The sequence below is a fragment of the Metopolophium dirhodum genome, chromosome 7 (genome assembly GCF_019925205.1).
Source record: "Metopolophium dirhodum isolate CAU chromosome 7, ASM1992520v1, whole genome shotgun sequence".
Taxonomy (NCBI): domain Eukaryota; kingdom Metazoa; phylum Arthropoda; class Insecta; order Hemiptera; family Aphididae; genus Metopolophium; species Metopolophium dirhodum.
The window spans coordinates 35530753-35550761 of NC_083566.1; the positions used below are offsets into that span (position 1 = coordinate 35530753).

Here is a 20009-nt window from a genome sequence, read left to right on the forward strand (position 1 = left end):
TTATTATTAATACAAACAAATTTATCATTACTTACAATATACGAACAAAGTTACCAAAAAGGTAGGATTGTACGGAGTTTAGGTGCGCGTGATGGAATCGCGGGGAACTGCCTTTCTCTTTCATAGCGATATTGGCCGGAGCCTTACAATCATAAAATATATAAGTGGCACCTAAACCGGAGGGGCTTAATATATTATAGTCGACGCATAATATGCCTATTGTGCATATTATGATGCTTATAAAATAAACGTTATGATGTAACATACGTTACATTATAGATAGTTATAAAATAGGTACATATCTACCATGCCATTTTAACAGTTAATAGGTACTACCCTTAAATTTTCACTATTCTAAGTTAATATAGTTTTCAAAAAAATGAGTTTTTGTATACTGTATAATATAGTAGGTATATTATGAAAAACGTTTAGTTTTCATTTACTTGATACCCGAGCAAACTGACAAATGACAAAGCATAATACCGTCAATAAAATGACTAGTGGTAAACAATTTCAAGTTTCAACATATAGGTACTGTCTTAAAAATAACCGAAGTTACCCGAAGGCGACCGACTTCAACATTGGTCACAACTGTAGTATAAAGACGGCTATCTAGTTGTTGTATATATCTATGGGTATACTATTATATAACTAAATTAATTAATGTACCATAATAATCGTAAAATCGGCATACAATTTATTTCTAAAATCTAAATGATTTATGTAAAATAATTGAACATTTTATATTTTTATGTCTTCTGAAAAAATTGACTTTTTGGTCTTATACGAGGTATTGCAGTAGGTATATTACCAAAAATATTATATACAAAAATCATAACAAACAGCTATAAATTGGATATCGAAAAATTAAAAACACAAAATATTCAAAACGTTTATTAGCACGTCAACGTTAACCAAACAAAGTAGGTATATGCAGTGGCGGCTCGTGCTATAGGGCACACGGGCACGTGCCCCACCTAAAAAATTGAGAAGAAAGAAGAAAAATTTATATTAAATTATTAAAATTAAAATTGAATAGGTATTTCTTCCATCATGATATAAGTTGGTACTTGGTAGTTGGTATACTATCGAATATTATCGAAAAAAAATGTTTTATCAAATACGGGTGCTCCTAGATACGATTCGTGTCTACTATATTTTATACGCATTGGGCGGCGGGCCTAACGAAGTTGTGCCCCGATGACCCGATCAACAGTACTAGATTTCCCCCACTTATCGACACGAATTAATACGGCATTGCCGGGCACAATCGGATTGTGCCCTAATTCTATTTTTATTACGATTTACAAGATTTTGTCGGTCTTATCGCCTTCGTATTGTTATTTTCGACCGTCGTCCGTGGAACAAAATTTATATTTTGAAAACATGATAATAATTAATAATTATTTGTTCATTCTAATCATTCTGTTCAGTGTTCTTTGTTTATTAATATTGTGTTATAAGTTTATAACTTATAAATATATTGTATTACATATTATTACGGCATAATAATTATATTTAATATTTATTTTTAAACCATAATTTTTTTTTTTAATTATTTGTTGTGCAAGATATTTTATAAGCGTATAAGGTTTTGGTATCAAAGGTATCAAAAAATTTTTTATTTTATTTAAAAAATCAACAGGAATTGATGGTAAGTTCAAAGTTGTCATAGTGGAAAAAGAAGGAAATATTTGTGCCCCACCTTCAATGAACCCCACGAGCCGCCACTGGGTATATGTAACTAAAAATATCACTCGTATGGAATTTTTGAAAACATATAATATGTATGCCTAGATTTGGTGGAAACGAAAATCAAACCGTTTTTCCGCTTTGGCGTAGGTAAACGATAGTCGGCGGAAACGATAATAATATGTGACATGTGTTTTGGTAGAAACGAATAGGTAACTCACTTAATTCCTCGGACTAATTCACGGATGATTTGTCACGTGTATATGTCCTATATTTTAGTTTTAAATACCTATAACCAGTGGTCGAAGTGGGTGGGGGGATACGGGGGGATGGCATCCCTCTACTTTTTTGTACTTACATTTTTCATCCCTCTACTTATTTTGTCTGGAATAACGCATCCCTCCTAAGACATGTGTTGTAAAATTAAATATCATATTTATGTTTATATGTAAGAAAGTTTTTTATTTTTTCGGTGAAAATAATATTGTTTTATAACATTGAGGCCCGGCTATATCTTGTTGTTTAGTATAGGCAGTTACTAAAAATGATAAGCGTTGATAGCAAATGTTACGTCATACTATCTGCCCGTATATCACAGAAAAATAACAATATTGATGATAATAAGTAGCAACTAGCAATATGCTAAAATATCTAAACGTAATTTCTAACAATATCTTGTTGATAACTAATAAGTAGATGTGTAATATGTGCGAGTCGATCAATTTCTAAATTCAGCCCACGGATAGAATACTGTTACTCCTTAAGTTTTTTTTTTTTATTTACTTTTATTACTTAATTAAGAAAAAGTGATGCTAAATTAAGTAGAAAAAATGTTTTACTTGAATATTAATAGATTTTGTTATTTTATAACATATCATATTTTTAGTATTAATTAACTATATTATAACCTTAAATCTATACAGAAAAATATTAGAAATAAAAATCAGTTTTGACTAAAATTTGAAAAAATGTATTTATTTGTTTAATTTTAAAGATTATTTATGATAAAAAAAGATTGTAGTGTTTTGATGCATAAACAAAACGTGAACTATAAAAAAAAAAATACAAAAAAAAATATTACACAAGGTGCGAAGAATGTTATAATGATATCAGGAAATCTAAATTGTAAGGCATCCCTCCACTTATCTCGAGCCATTTCGACCACTGCCTATATAACGTACATTTCGGTATAGCAAATACATTACTACCTATACGTAATAATATAAACAACAGTACTTAACTTCTTTAACAAGTACAACAGAACTTCAAATCCGTACGCAAATCAGATTTATAATGATTTTCGGACATATTAAATAATGTTATATTAAAACACGTACGACTGTGGTACGAGTTTATTATGTTGTCGCGTGAGGGCGGACCACGCCCACGCGCACGGACGTTTCATATTTGGATGTTGACCGTGGTCAGGAACGAGTATGATGTAAATACTGGGCACATACGTACCAGGGTCGCAGTATAACAATATCATCGTCCGTGCCATTTATTCGACCGCCCCGACCATGACGTGAGCGCCGAGTGTTGTATTCGCGCGTCATTATTGCGCATGCGCCGCCGCCGCCGCCGCCGGGCCGTCCGCCGTGTATTGTTCGTAATATTATTTTGTTCGTATAGGTACATGGTACATTACACGTCATGGACAAAGCTTGAAGGTAATAATGTAATATTGTAAGATATTATACCATGGACAACATACATAAATGTTATTTTTAATATTAAATAAATAATAACCCCCTCCCCCCCCAAATAAGAGTCTTCTTAAAACGGAAGGTACTATATAACTACTATTTTGTGGCATAAATGCAAATTGGCTCCCAAGTGATTTTTGAAACGTTTTTCGACAGCCCGTGTATTTGTGTATTTCAATGAGTTCAGAACAATGGTGCAATCAGAATTTGTTGGTCACACTTAGTTTCAAAAGTTCTAACCTTTTGAAGTCCACGAGTTGGAGTTTTCTCACACGTCGGGATTTTTTTTATTAAATTACTTTATTAACAATAAAATAAAAATAGGTATGATAGGTAATTTCTGATTCCACTAAAATATTAAAGATAAAAAACTCACAAAAAATTAATACATACATTTTCTCTACATTGTGATTTGTGGTAGTGTGATACCAAATATATAAATATATTCTTTAATAAAAAATATGGGTTCTTATCATCAACATTTTGGAATTTTTTTTTGACTTTTAAATAAGTTCAAAAAAATATAAAAATCTATTTTTGTTATATGAGTTTATAAACCAAAGTAAAATTTAATAAAATATTGAAAAAAATTATTGCCCCAGGTGAGGATCGAACTCACGACCTTAAGATTATGAGACTTACGCGCTGCCTACTGCGCCACCGAGGCTTGTATATAAGAGTGGCATTTTAGCTTTTTAAACTATTGATTTTATAATACGTTCGTCGTAAGTAAGAAACGGATTTTGTAAACAAATTACAAATCAATGTAAATTACTAATTATTAATGATGTATTTTTATTATTTAATATATTATTATATTTATTTAAAGCCATGACAACGATTTTTTTCTAAAAATGGGAAAGTATACCACCATGATATATTATGACGTAGTTATATAGAAGTCGAACATAAACGTCTTCATTGAACTGACTGTCTGACTATCATAGGCGCGTTTACGGTGGCAGCCTAGGGTGGCTGGGCTGGCACTGCAATTTTTGAAACGTGCCGGTTAACCGAGTTTTAAGTCAGAAGTGTTACTACATTTATTTTATTTTTTAAAACTTGATTTTTGTGGGTTTTGACGGTTTTGTTATAATTACCATTTACTTACAAAGATTGATTTCCTGACTTCCGAAATCGGAAAAACCTACTATAAAGACTTGAAACAGACGACGACGGTACGGTACGCATCTAGGTATCATTGATATTAATTAATATTATCGTAGTATTATTTTTGATTTGTAGCTAGGTGATGGTGTAATCCAATGCTGTAGATGAATATTATTTCTGAAGTTACTGTAGATTATTATTGTAAATAGATAATTTAGACTTTTTTTAAATTATATAAATATTTCACTGTGGAGGGGGGGACTTAAAAAACACGGCTTTGGGTGTATAGGGCTTTTTTCAGTTCACTAATAAGGTAGCGCCGGTTATTAGCTAGGCTGCCCCTGCCGATGAAGTCTAGTCTGCAGGCCTATGCTGACTATACTGTAGTCTGTAATGGACATGTTAAACTTGAATTCAACGATAAATGAATATCAATTGATTATTTTATATAGTACTAGACACTAGTTACTTAGTAGTTAGTAGGGATCTAAGTATGGTAAGTTGAATTAATTTTTGCCGAATACATTGTATTTATGATATTTTAATAGAATTACATTGATTTGTTTCTAATTTGGTTTGATTCTTAAAAACATTTGACTGTCATTTTCGTTAAATGGAAGTTTCGCCGAATTTCTATTATACTATATCATAGGTTTGTGGTACCTTTTATTTATTGACACGGAATAGATTAAAATGAATCTAAATATATTTTCAAAATGTGATTATTTGTACTTTATAGTACAAAATAATAATTTAGGTTACCTATATTTATATGTAACAATATTGCAAGTCAATTTCGTAAATGATAAATTGATGAAGAGAAATAAAATTTAAAAAAATTATTGCCCCAGGTGAGGATCGAACTCACGACCTTAAGATTATGAGACTTACGCGCTGCCTACTGCGCTACCGAGGCGGTTGAACGATGAACAAAATATTATCATTTTAAACCTGAAATACATCAAATTTTCAGTAGAATACAAAGAAAAAAGTACTAGTGCTACTAGATATTTTTCCTCTATAGGAAAAATTGAGAAATCATAGATATATTTTTAGGTATAGTACAGTGGAAAAATATTTGGTGGCATACTATTTACCTTTTTGTTGGGTAATAAATTTAAGGGGGCTCCAGGCACCATGTTTTAAGGAGTAATATTTAGGCAATTCACATGACATAAACATTTGGGCTAGGTATGTCTATGGGTGAGTAGTAAATTAACATTAGTGTGTGTGTTTCCGAGAATCCCTGTAATACCGCGTCGCACAACATGCTTACACGTCATGTCAATACATCGCGAAAAATGAAAATATTCTTGTTTGCATTACTATAAAAACTACTAAAAGCGGTAGTAAATTAAACATACTTCCTAAACTCTGAAGTTCAAATGTTATTTTGAAAAAAATGATTGAATTTATAAGCTTCTAGTCTTTGCTCTTTAGGATTTAGGAGGAATCACTTTTTTGATTTCAAATGTGCCCAAAATAAATACAAATGTAAAGCAATTATTTCATGGGAATTTTTTTTAAAAAAAACTTAATTTTAAGGTCTTTTAAAATTTAAAATTGAAAATCGACTTCCTAAAAAGCCTATATATATTTTGTCAAAGATTTCATTTATGTATAAAATATTAAAATAGGACATTCCGAAATCTATTTAATTGATCACTGCTTATAATATTGGTCTAAAACGTATGAAAAATACGTGTGCTGCGGTCCCCTTAATTTTTTTAAATTCTGAGCGGAGCGATGGATGTGTATTGATTTTAAAATGATGTGTGTTTTTTTTAAAAAAATTTTTATTGTTTTTATTTTTGTGTCTGTCATTACCTTCTATAGGACAGTAAAAGTGCTTGGATTTTCTTCAACAGTAACTTTTCTGATAGGAAAGTGAATCTAGTTGGTACTTTGAGGGGGTCAAAAGTAAAAATTTCTCAGTAGTTTTCAAACGCGACGGGAAAAACAAAAGAAAAATTATGGTAAAACGGGAATTTTTACGCAAAATCTGTTTTAGAGAAAATCGATTTTGGTTTTTGGTGCAACTCTAAAACAAATTACCTACATAAAATGTTGACTGAATGTTTATATTAGCATTTACTATACACCATAAAATTTTGAAAATATTTTGACTCTTTTTGAGCTGTTTACGGACATTGTCAGTTTTCAATTTTTTTAGTTTTTTTTTCTATAAATATCAATAACATTTTATTTGTTGGTTAAAAAAGCTTGAAAATTTAATAGAAGGCTCCTAGGTTATTGTTTCAAATACAGATGAAAAAAATTAAAAATCATTTGTCACAGTTTTTATTTATAAGCATTTAAAGTTCAAATCTTGACAAAATACGGAAAAATCACGAAAATTAGCAAATTATTTTGAGTTGAGAATTCATAAAAATTTTTCTTTTTAAATCTAAGATTTGAAAATGTGATACAAGATTGTCCATAAGTTTTTCTACCTTTATCAAAAAAAAAAAAATGTCTACAAAAAAGTCAAATTAAATTTTTATGAGCGTTTAATAATAATAATTTTTGTGTACCTACTCAGAAATGTAAAATCTATAAACTGTATAATAAAGATTATTTAATTAATCATATTAAATACAATAATTTTTAATCAATGTGCCATAACTATGTCCATTTGTTCAGAGTATTTAAAGTTTAAACTGAACTTGGATTCTCTTATGAGTTCATTATTAATTAATATAGTAATAAAATGTTGACCATATAACTATTACAAATAATGTTTGAGCAAAGAAAAATGTAGTGTTTTATTTTATATATTAATTTTCCTTTTATAATTTTTTAATTTTTAACCCACCCATCAAATTGTATAATATATAATATACTATTAAATACAAAATTATGTGAATAATATGTTACATGCCTACAACAATGTATATAAACATCAATATTACCAATTACCAAAGGAATAAGTGTTGTATAATATCAAGGCTGGGCATTAACGAGTTAAAACGTTAAAGTTAAGTTAAAAAGTTAATTTTATTTTAACTTTTTAACTTAACTAGTTACTTTTGGCTTTTCATTATAACTTAACTAATATTAACTTACTAAATTTATTTTTTAATTAACGTGAAATTAAAAAGTTGTTTTTTCATTTTAAGAAGTAAGTTAATTTAATTTATTTTGTTTTTAATGATTTCTTTATCATGTAAAAAAATATGTATCGTATATTGTTTAAAGTTAAAAATGTATATCATTCGAATCTAACTTATATGGAAATACTGTATGAAGTTTTAACACTATATCTTATAATTTAGTTTTGGGTTGGAAAAAAATTAAGTACGCTTGTGTTACTAATTAACTTTTTTTTAACTTAATAAAAAGTTAACGAAAATTGTGTATTAACTTTTAACTTAACTGAGTTAATATACATATAGTTAAATTAACTTTTAACTTTTAACTTTTTGTTATTGGTGCATACTAACTTAACTGAGTTAAAAAAAATCATTAACTTGCCCAGCCTTGTATAATATACATGCATAATTATAGATATATGTGCGGGTAAGCCATATGCGTATTGGGTAAGTGTATATAGCATACGAATGTGTTGACTAAGGTATATCGAGTGTGAGACCAAATCGGTTCTCACGATGATGGTTTACGTGACCGACCCAGCTTGGTCAGCACATTCCAAAGGCCCCAGACAGACCGTTTCCACCGCCACGTCGGGTGGGCAATAGGCAGTCTCGTACAGTCGGTCGAGTGATAAGTGCGTTACTTGTCAGAACCACTTCAGAACTTCGATTCCCATTTCTTATTCCGAGCATCCATATTTGCGTTCAGACTCTCTTATATTTGTAGTATTAATAATACATTTATTTTATAAGAATCTAATGTGTATTCAAAATTCATTATTACGTAAGAAAAATAATAAATTGGAAACTATATTAATATTTACAAGTGTGTGTTACTTAATTTTTGTAATTAGTTACATCAATACCTAAATTGACTGAACACTACGAGTCTACGACGGTACACCACACTTCATAAGGATAGAATATTATTGATACAATGATACAATGATACCTACTCAGAAATGTCAAATCTATAAACTGAAATAAAGGTTATATATAATTATATAATTAATCATATTAATTATACAATCATTTTTAGTCAATGTGCTGTGACCATGTTCATTTGTTCAGAGTATGAGTACAACTCATGATTTAAGTAATTATTATTTATCCATATAGAAATAAATAATCGATCAAGCTTGTGAAGAAGTATTTTTTTTTAAATATATATATGTATCTGTGTTGGGGGGAATGGGCAGGGTGGCAGGTTTTTTTTATGAAATGTTGATATTTTATGCTCAACGTGTTGGTGAAATCAGAATTTACCTGTCTTCCTTACTTTTTTGTTATTGTTAATAAACAACGTAAAATCTACAATTGATTTTTAACTAACATAGGAAGTGACTACACTGTATTATCTACATCGTATCGTGGACCGTGGATACGTCCTATCTAGTACCTATTTTGTCATGGTTATAATATCACTATATTCTTTTTAACAATAAATACAATAATAATTACTCTACTCATGAAAACTAGAATAAGGAGACCAAACTTGTAAGGTCGGTGGTCTCCCATATGTAAAAAACGGCTGCTAAGGTTGCTGCTTAACCCTCATAATATATAGGGATTATTAGTGTTTTTTTGCGTTTTTCGGAAAATATATATGCATTATTTTGTGACATGACCCTTTTTCAATTGTATAGTTTGTACGATTACGTATTTATGCATGTGCATATGATGTGTATATTTTATGCATAATTTTTTTATTATTGTGTAAATAATTAAACTATACAATTTTTTATACGATTATCTACTTTTTAGTTATTCTCAGTGTTTGGAACTTGGAAGGAACGAGTTCTAAAAGGAACGGATTCCTGAAACGAGTTCATTTTTATAAAAAAATACGAGTTATTTTATTTAAGGAAAAAGAACATTATTTTTCGTTCCTTTCTAGTTCCAATAATTCGGTTATCGGTAAAAAAGACCAAGGAAAAAAAGAACACGGAAAAAATGTCTCCTTTTATTATATTTAAATTGTATATTATATCCAAAAAATACATTATAATGTACATATTAATATACTTCTATTGACCTAGTAGTAGGTGTACAGTAAATAGTTCTAAATAATTTATATCCCGTATATTTTAGTCTCCTTAAAAAGGAAACTCCTTTACAACGGAAATATCAGTTGGTACAGAGCGATTCCGTTATAAGGTTTTACGGTATATATACATTACTCTATATGTAAATTTTAAACCTAATGGGTAATGGGTAAAAATAAAAATAATTTAACCAATCGTCATAGCCAGTGGTGTATAATGATAATAATCGATAATGTATAACGTGGTTAATATTATAAAATTACAACAAAATAACTAAAATGATTATTCTCGGTTTTAAAATGTAGTTTTCTCCAAACAATTGTAAATTGTTTTATTTTTCCGTGTTCTTTTTTTCTTGTTGTTTTTTTCCGTGTTCTGTTTTTCCTTGGTCTTTTTTTCCGGGATTCCAATAATTCACACAGATATGTAAATAATTGAAATTAAGATATGTTTTTTATAATGTGTATAATACTATAATGTACATTGCCAATTAGTGATCGTTATCGATTATCGACGTTAATCGTTACTCATTAGCCATTAGTCACTTTATTAATATTTCTTGAAGTTATAAGTTATAATTTATATAGAAATGAGTACCTATATAAAATATAATAATTATTATAACAATAAACGATAAGATGGTCGACATACGTCGGCCAACAATTTAATTTTGAAGAAAATCTCAAACTAGAATTATAAATAATATGTAGGTGTATATTATAATTAAAAATTAAAGAAGTATGCATATGAAAAAAAAACATTAATGTTTAAATAAGAATTTTTATTTTAATTGGAACTAAAAAAAGAACTCGTTCGTTTTCCAAAAAAGGACGACAAAAGAACGATTTCTTTTTTTTAAAGAACTTGCCAAACACTGGTTATTCTATACCTATACTGGCTATACTATTCGATACACTATACATATGACGTGACTTTTTGGTCGATCGTTTTATACCGATATGTATCGTTTATTCGTTTCATTCAAATTTGTTTCTTAAGAATGTTGAAATGTATGAAATATGCCTACCATAATATACATATATGCGCATGTATAAATACGTAATCGTACAATATATACAATTTAAAAAGGGTCATGCATTTATTTTCCAAAAACGTAAAAACACTAAAAACATGAATAACCCCTGTGTAGTAAACCTGCGTTTCTACGAATATATTAAGTACCTTTCCGCGGTAGGACAACAACAACAAGGAGATTAACTTTCAACTATTCGATTCCAAGAATCGCGTACATGTACGTACCTAGAGTTTTACGACGTAATTAAAACTTCGACATCAAATATCTGCAAAACAAACCTATAATAATTTAAGTGCCAATAAAGAAGAGTGCCAATCGTACATTCGGGTTGTTTTGCAATAACAACGTCCAGCTCCGGTTCCTTTTCAGATATCCACCTCCTGGGCTCTACCGTGTACATTTTTTTATACATATAGATTTTATATAAATATAAGATAGAGTCTATAGCAAATTAGGATTTAGTACAGAGTCTGCACCACGCAGTCACTAACTTCTCGGGCAGATGCTTTTCGCTCTGTCCTCAAATTTATCTAATTTCTTTATAAATGTTTAATTATTATTATTTTGTCTTAACAATAAAGTACTATAAATAACTTATACAACTTGTCTCTCTCCAACCTTCTCTCCTACATTAACCATCAACGTCGACGAACTCAAAATATAAGCGAGCAGTGAGGGATCACTACACCTGTTATGCTACACTGGTAACATCCCTAGCGACCTGTTGACAAAACTCGGTAGTCAGTAATGTTTCGCAAACATGTTCATATTATGCACTAACAACAAATTTGGAAAATGTACCATGATCAGCTGCTATAAAACACATTTTATTACTCATCAATAGAATTTATAGTAAAATACTTTATAGGTATTAAAAACTTGATCATGCCATAGTATTATTAAAAGTTGAAGCGGATTTGTGCGAATATTTTGTTTGAGGAACCCTGCCATGTTTTGTTCACGGGTCGCGCTGCAATCGAGCACCTGACACCGACGTGAATTTATGAAACAGCTGAATACGAACAATGGTCATTGGTCACTAGCAACTAGCGGTTAGCAACTAGCTACTAGTAAGTAGCAACTATGAAAAAAAAAAATAGCCAGGTATATAGTTATTAGTTGTTATAATACATGGTACTATGGTAGTGCCAAGGTAATTATAATACAATTGTCATGGTAGAATCACTTTACTATCGAAATAAAATGGTGGCCGAGAGTGGAACCCTTAGATCATATACTATGGATAGAGCTACTGACTAAATATTTGAAGCGAACATAACTAAAGTGAATAGGTGTAAATGCGCATGCGCACAATTTATATCACCGCTAGTTTAGTGACACGCATGCGCAATAGAAATCAGTCACCTTGCGACTGTCTTTATGTTGTCTTCAACTCGTAGTACGCGTTTATAATGCAGTAGCTCTATCCATAGTATATGATCTAAGGTGGAACCAATCAGATTGGTTCATTATATCAGAAGCCAGATTTGCTTATCAAATGTTCCAAATTCCTAATAATCCAACAAGAAAGATAAACATTGCAATAATTATTTTTTGAGAATTTTAATTGTAAATTTAAAGATAAATGTAGTATTTCTTATACAGAAAAATGTTAGGTAAATACTAATTTTACTAAATTATATTTAAAACATCGCCACATAAGTAGCAATATTAATCTACAGTATAAATGTATACTGTTAATACGGGAAAATTCGTATTGATTAGTTGTTCTTAAATAGTTAGATGTATCCTGGCCAGGGCTGCTAAATTTCAAGATTTTATAAAAGAAACAAAAAAATAGTGCAACAACATATTATAATAATAATTATATTATATTATAATAATAACAATATTAAATGCAATTATAATATTTACAGTAAAAAGAAAAAATAATAATAAATTAAAAACATTAAATGTAATTACATTACACTGCAAATATTATATTAAGATAAAAAATATAATTTAAATTTGCTGCAAAAAATTACTCGTATTTCATTGGTACTACCTTATGCTGGTCATGCGCATCAAATAGTGCTGCGATAGTTAATAACAATCGCGATTTCGATAGCGAAGTGGCACTACCATGTATTATAATTACCTAGGGTAGGGTCACTTCACTATCGAAATCACAACTATCGTTATCACTATCGATTATCGACCAGTGTAAGGTGGAACCGTGGAAGTGGAACCAATGAAATGCTAGACATTTTTGATTTTTCGGCTAAACTTAAATTACTCGTATTCTACTGGTTCTACCTTAGTTCACTCAACAGTATTGGCGATAGTTGTGATTTCGATAGTGAAGTGGCACCACCATGTATTATAATGTATAACCATTAAGACGTATTTATTACCTTTGGTCGCTACTCACTAATCGCTTTACTAACTCACTATTATAGTGTTACTCAGTATTCAGGACTCATAGTTGATACTGTTCGGTTTTCACTCTTCACTGCTCGCTGTGACACTGTCCCACTGCCAGTCACTGGGACGCTTCAGCCGAAACTCTTTTTATCGAGTCTTGCCTACGTTACTTGTGCACTTGTTTTCACGATGCAGAAAAACGAAAACACCAAACGTTTCCAGTGAGCTACGGGCTTAGACTATTTCTTCTTTAATTTTTCAGTCACATGACGACCATACGATTATTGTTTTAGATACAAAAATGGCAACCATGACACAAACACTACACATTACAGCACTCGGACACCACAAATTAATAAGTTAAAAGAGTTAAATCAACCTGGCATGGACACTAGCGACGCAGGTTCATTGTGAGTAGCCAATATTTTTAAATTTAAGATTGGATTTTGATGACCTGCATTTTTTTTATAAGCCCTTAACAATGTAAACCAATCCTCAAATTGAAATTTGTTTTGTTGTATTACAATATTCAGAATTGTTACTGTACAATTGCTTTAAAATTATGTTTTATATTTTTGTTGCCATCTCAATTATAATACTTCTTCAGTCATCTACTGATAATCTAAAAATTGGTAAGATTTTTTAAATTTTGTTTGTATCTAGTTGAATCCCAAAGTATCTTCAATTAATTCATTAAAATTAGAAAGTATTAAATCTGTGTAACAAAGTTAGTTTTAGTTTTAAAAGTATATTTTGAGTGAAAAACTTATTGATTTTAATTTACATTTGTTTTTTAGTTATAGTTGTTTAACTACACCTGGTAAAAGTGTTGGTGTTAGTTCAACAGATAAGGATGCATGGTATTACAATATGCATCATACTAAACGTGGGAAGGCTATCATTTTTAATCATGAACACTTTCAAATTGAGAATAAAAACTTGGAATCTAGAGTTGGAACTGAGGTGGATTGTCGTAATTTAGAAGTATCCTTAAATAACCTCGGTTTCAGTGTTACTCCATATGAAAATTTAACGCTGGACGAATTGAATGATACAATTGACTATTGTATGTATACATGTTATTTAAACCTTTCTTATTATACAATATAATATTGATTAAATTTGTATTGAAAATATAATTATTTCTATTCATATCATTATTTTTACATTATCTTTTTTAGCATAATATTTTCTTTATTAAAAACCAACAAATTTTATGTACTATTGTGTATTTATAAATTATAAGTTATTTTATTTTAACAGGGGTTGAAGAAGACCATACGAAACATGATTGCTTTTTAATGGCGGTATTATCTCATGGTGAACAAGGAATCATTTATGCTAAAGATAGAGGTTATAAACCAGAGGAAATTCTTTGGGGGCGATTTACTGGTGACAAATGTGTTACGTTAGCTGGTAAACCAAAGCTATTCTTCATTCAGGCTTGTCAAGGAGACCGATTGGACAGTGGAGTTCAGTTAAGAACACAAGTGGATGGTCCTTCTTCATTCAAAATACCAATTTATGCTGATATGCTTATAGCTTACTCTACAGTTCCTAGTAAGAAGATTTTAGGTCATAGCTATTGTTAATTAAAATATTTTATTTAAGAGCTTATTTAATAATTTAAACTGTTAACACAATAAAAGTTTATTAACGTAATCTTATAATTTTTTTTTAAGTTTTGGATTTATAAACAAGATTAGGTATCTTTTGTAACTTTGTGAATCGTACCAAGTAAATTTAAATTCTTATAAATGTCTAAAGATTACTAATAAGAACAGGTTATTTCATATTAATTAATTCCTAGAAAAAAATATATTTACAGCACAAATTATATATTAATGATAACTTTTATACATTAATGAGAAACTTAATTTGCTAGTAGATGATTCATTCAAATTAATCAAATATATCTTATATCACAGACTAAGATATAATATCTAAGTATATCTTAGCCAGTGTCTTATATACAAAAACTTATCAAATATTTTAATTATCATATTATGATGTTATCGCCCATAAAGAAGCATTAATTCTGGCACAGGGTATAATATCTATTGTAGGATCATTTAAACTCATTGAATTGAATGATATAATCTGATACAAGGTTATTAAATCAACAGTATTTAATATTTATTTATATAACTTAACAAAATTTAAAAAATTGATATGATGCTTTGAGATTGTGGTAATTGATTATAAATAAGTATTTTATTCTCTGTGTAGTAGATTGAATCATTTTTGTCAAGGCTTCAAATAATGGGGGGGAGGCGTCCACTTCCTGCTCCAAATCACTGCCTGATCTTTACCCAATCCCAATGCTTAACACGAAGATAATCAGTTCCCCTGACCCTGTACACTTTATTTTGTGTGATACTAGAATACTGTGTGTCACGTGATATTTCGGTATACTTATCTTGCTAAGAACCAATCTTAGATCTAATGGACCAATAAAGGCTTAATCAGGGACAAAATAGATTCATTTCGCATAAAACCTATGTTCAGAAATTGAGCACATTCGCCATGATTAATGTAATTATGTAACGCGTTTTGAAATTATGAATATTCTCTTACTTTCCTCAAAGTTCCTTGTCACAAAGCGGACATCCGATCTCTATCCTCTTGACTATCTTCTTGATGGCTTCATAGACACACCTAATCACCTTGCCACCATTAACAGTACAGTACTTTCATATAAATTCTCCAGAAGTCAAACAACCTTCCTTGTTCCATCTCATTCCACATAAGTCATAACCATCCAATACATCAATTGCTTTGCACTCATAATAATGCTTCTATAAATGATGTCACTTTTTTTCGCTTCATATACCTATTTTATTATTGCTATAAACTATTGTTACCATACTATATAGTTTACATGATGTAATAGGAAGACTTGACGATGAAATAACTTTTATTCTAATCAATATTTAAAAAAAAAATTTTTATATAATAATTTATAGTCATTTGAGATACACGAATAATGTAAAAAAGGTGGACAAATGGGTACCGCTCTGCTGTACAGTAGTTGTCAAGTATGTCATTGTAATGGATGTGTTTATATTTGAATTCAATGATAAATCATTGGATACGACAAACAATTTTGAGCGGAGACCTGGTGCGTTAGCATTGGCCTAGCTCAGTGGAGCCGAACCACTATGTATGTAATACACCAGTATGGCTACTGGGGTAAATACCTCATAACTTTCGTAGGTAGTGGGGGGGGGGGGGGGGTAAGTGGGTGACTGCTTAGTGCTTCAAGGTCTTGTTGAATTCGATAAATTACTACTAAATATATAATATCGTAAAAATTTAAATTCAAAAGCTCATAAAAAATAAAGTTCAGTTTAAGTACACTTTTTTTTGTTTGTTATAGGTAGGAAAACTTATGCAAATCATTTTTAATCTTAGGTATGAAAAGGAAAACTTGTATGAATTCCTAACTAAATAATAATTTCAACATTTAAAAAATTTCTCATGGCTATCATAGCTGAAAAAGTTTCAAAATTGTTTGAAAATATTACCATTTATGGATAATAGTTGTTTTAACATTTAGTAAAAATTTTAAAAATTTGTTCTTAAATTACAACAAAATATCAAAAGTTGACTGATGAAAATTCATTAATTTACCTATGAAAATCCAATATCGTAAAAATTTTAATTCAAACACTCATAAAAAATTAAGGTTGCTTTTCGGTAAACTTTTTTTTTTGATTAAGGTAGGTAAATTTGGGAGGAGTATTCTTTTTACATTTGTAATGTTAGCTTTGAAAAGTAAACCAATTGTGAATTTCTAACTGAAAAATGTTCAATATCTTGTCAAATTTGAACTTCAATTGAATATAAAAAAAACCGTGCCAAAGTATTTCTGATTTTTTTGAACTCACATTTATGAAACTTATAAGGAATTGGTTTTGTGTAAAAATTTTCACTTTTCTTTCACTTTTGTTTTGTTTTTCTCTGCGTTTGCTAAAACTACTTGGAATTTTCAATTTTTACCTCCCAGAAGTACCAACTAGGTTCACTTTTCTATCAGAAAAGATGCTGATCTCAAAGCATACTTACTATCAAAGGCGGCATTTCAGTTTTTATTAGACTAGGGCAACTTTTCACTGCTTATCCAACTCAACATTTAATTCACTCAGATTCTTATAGCATAGTGCCATAGCTGTTAAGGGTCGTGGTGGTGGTAAATTTGCCGACTTAAGGTTGATGTAAATACTAGACTGGAGCAAATGCCCCAGTTGCCACCCCCCAAATGACGCCAATAGCCAATTTGTGAATTTGATTATAAGAAAAATTTTGATTGTAAAAACATTTATCTAAGTCAAGTAGTTTATTTTTTAGAATTTTTTAAAATATCAATGTTTTTTTGATTAAATTAATTTGGAACGTAATAACATTATTCTAAATTTTATTTTTGGGTATTTGCTGACATGAGTATATTTCTTGTCTGGTCTTCCTGTTACACTCTATGTATATATTATATATTGATTTTAACTTGTAAATTGTAATAACCATCAGGTGTTATGTTAAAATTAAAATAACTCATCGATATATAAATATAATGTTTATAGATTGTTTGACTAATATTAAAGATAACAACACAAAATTGGTTCTGCTGAGTTTCCTATGTTGTAAATTTATAAGACTGATACACATACAGTTTGACGTCCTCTTGTGTAACATTTTCAGATTTTGTTGCATGGCGCAACCTCAAAGGATCTTGGTTTATAGAAGCTTTGTGTGATGCTCTCAATAAATATGGTTTTGTACATGACCTATTAACTATACTGACAATAGTGAATCATAAAGTGGCTATTGAATTTGAATCTAATTCCAATGATCCTAAGATGAATAAGAAAAAACAAATTCCTTGTATTACATCTATGTTAACCAGATTTGTAAAATTTGAAAAGGAAAATTAATGTACTGGTTACATACAATTAACATGTTTCTGTTGTGTATTCAACGAGATAAATATTCATTAATGTATTAACTAGTATAAACTAGTATAAGATTACAAACTATAATTTGTATAATAATAATTCTATTTTAATTGTAGCTCCATTTTCAACTAGAGTCCTTGCCGAACTTACTGGCGGTTGGGGACTCCGCCCACCACGAGGTGCAACCTAGTGCCACAAATGTATTTGGCACACTTTACCTATGCCTAAAGGAATCGGGCTTTTGTGTGTGAAACTGTGAACGTTACTTAATTATAGTATTCCGATTGCATAATGATATCTGGGGCGTAGACACCAACCACCAGCATAGGCGCAAATAATCAAATTATTTTGGGGGGGACTAAAGCTTTTTCTATAATAATTTCTAAAAATTATATATGCTCAGTACTAATTACTGACTTTTGAACTGGGGGGACTTGGCAGAAATATGGGGAGATTAAGTCCCCCTAACCCCCTCTCATATTTGCGCCAGTAAGTTTGGAAAGGACTCTAAGCTTAGAGAACAGTTTAATATTAGTGTTCAAAAATTTAATATTTAGTAATGAATAAAAAATTTGAACCACGGTCTTAAAAGATAAAATATTTTATAAGATTCTGTGATTTAAACTATCTTTAAATTTATTTTTATAACATATACATTATTGTGTAATGTTGCATATTCAAAATGTCCATATTATAATTAAAATTAAATTAAATACAATTACTAAAATTACTTTTTGATAGTAATTCTAATCTTATTTTATATTTAGATAAAATTAATAATTTTTTCATAATTTATAAAATACTTATTTAAGGTATATAAATTAGTTAAGTTAAGATATTAAATTGTCTTCAATCTAATTATTAACTTTTATGTATGTTATCATTTACTTAAATTATTGTATTAATTGTTATTAGTTTATAATTTTAGCTGTATGGTGTATATTGCTATTAAATAAATAAATAGGTTAATTTTAAACAATTAATTTGAATACTGAAGAATTGATTAAATTATTCAACACCTATAATTATGTGGAGGGATTGCAAACTATCAGTTATTTCAACCAAATTGTACCAATCTTTTGGGGTGATACTAAAACCTGGGACTGGACGGGACCGATTCCATTCCAAACGGTGATAAGAAAAACAGCGGGGGCCTAAAATATTGTTATCCTTGTACCCATGACATACTTAATACATTATTTAAATACGTTATTACGTATTACTGTTATATATTATTAAATATATAATTTAAAACGTACATTAAATACATAGAATATATTAACCCATTAATACAACCTGCGTACCGAAATAAGTAAAAAAATTAAACATTATTGTAAAAACATTGCATATCTGCCCCCCAGCCATGGTCCATGCATTTGGTAGAATGCAGTTAAGCCCCAAACGATTTGAAACTTATAAAACGTGTATACAATTAAAGAAGTTTAAACTCTATTGACTGATATAAAAATCAGCGAAAAATATAAATTATTGCAGAAACGGGACGGGATTCCAATACCGCAGGTACTGAGATATAGTCCAAGTTGTAGACGGTTGCACGATGCGCAGTCAAGTCAAAAATGATTTAAAACTTATGAAACTTACACCAACATTGGAGTACAACTTTTTTTTTATGTTATAATAAAATGTACCAACCGGCCTTGGGCATACAACATAACGCTTGTGATCAGTGGTACAACTAGGGCTGAAATGTTGTGGGGGGGGGGCTGTAGCCCCCTCCTGACATAACATGACATTTTGATTTGGTGATGAAGAAGTGCGCTGCATTTCCCTTGGCAGAAATGAGCCGCTCTGACATAAGACAATATTATACACTCGTATGGTATGTGTTCCGCCGGCAGAATAGATATTTACGTAAGTTTGTTCCTTCTACTCATTTGGCGCAATATACCTAAAATAAATATTAATTTTCAAGCAAGCTGGTAGCATCCAGAGTAGGTAATTTTGAAAAATCCATTTGTTTTAGTTGTATACAAAAATTGTAATACTATGAA

At 29.8% G+C, this 20009-nt stretch overlaps 1 protein-coding gene and 2 non-coding genes across 4 annotated transcripts; 1 reads left to right on the top strand and 2 right to left on the bottom strand.

Moving 5' to 3' along the window:
- Positions 1 to 3992: 3992 nt before the first annotated feature.
- Positions 3993 to 4065, bottom strand: Trnam-cau (transfer RNA methionine (anticodon CAU)). The gene has a single exon. It is a non-coding gene; the product is annotated as a tRNA-Met (tRNA).
- Positions 4066 to 5351: 1286 nt separating this feature from the next.
- Positions 5352 to 5424, bottom strand: Trnam-cau (transfer RNA methionine (anticodon CAU)). Its single transcript has one exon. It is a non-coding gene; the product is annotated as a tRNA-Met (tRNA).
- Positions 5425 to 8325: 2901 nt separating this feature from the next.
- Positions 8326 to 18679, top strand: LOC132949500 (caspase-1-like). Of its 2 annotated transcripts, none has more exons than XM_061020432.1 (7): positions 8326 to 8589; positions 11550 to 11751; positions 13081 to 13266; positions 13339 to 13455; positions 13843 to 14111; positions 14309 to 14605; positions 17744 to 18679. In XM_061020432.1, exons 3-7 carry the CDS (start codon positions 13235 to 13237, stop codon positions 17974 to 17976), a joined length of 948 nt encoding a protein of 315 aa, XP_060876415.1. In that variant the 5' UTR covers positions 8326 to 8589; positions 11550 to 11751; positions 13081 to 13234; the 3' UTR covers positions 17977 to 18679. The 2 variants fall into 2 exon arrangements, with proteins under 2 accessions (XP_060876415.1, XP_060876416.1); XM_061020433.1 differs by lacking the exon at positions 8326 to 8589 and adding an exon at positions 11114 to 11478.
- The last annotated feature ends 1330 nt before the right edge of the window (positions 18680 to 20009 follow it).

Bases quoted from the DNA above. Each gene is read 5' to 3' on its own strand.
- LOC132949500 (XM_061020432.1), top strand. From the start codon at position 13,235: ATGCAGAAAAACGAAAACACCAAACGTTTCCA. The intron at 14,112-14,308 runs GTATGTATACAT...TTATTTTAACAG, and splicing joins GAATGATACAATTGACTATT to GGGTTGAAGAAGACCATACG. The intron at 14,606-17,743 runs GTAAGAAGATTT...TAACATTTTCAG, and splicing joins AGCTTACTCTACAGTTCCTA to ATTTTGTTGCATGGCGCAAC.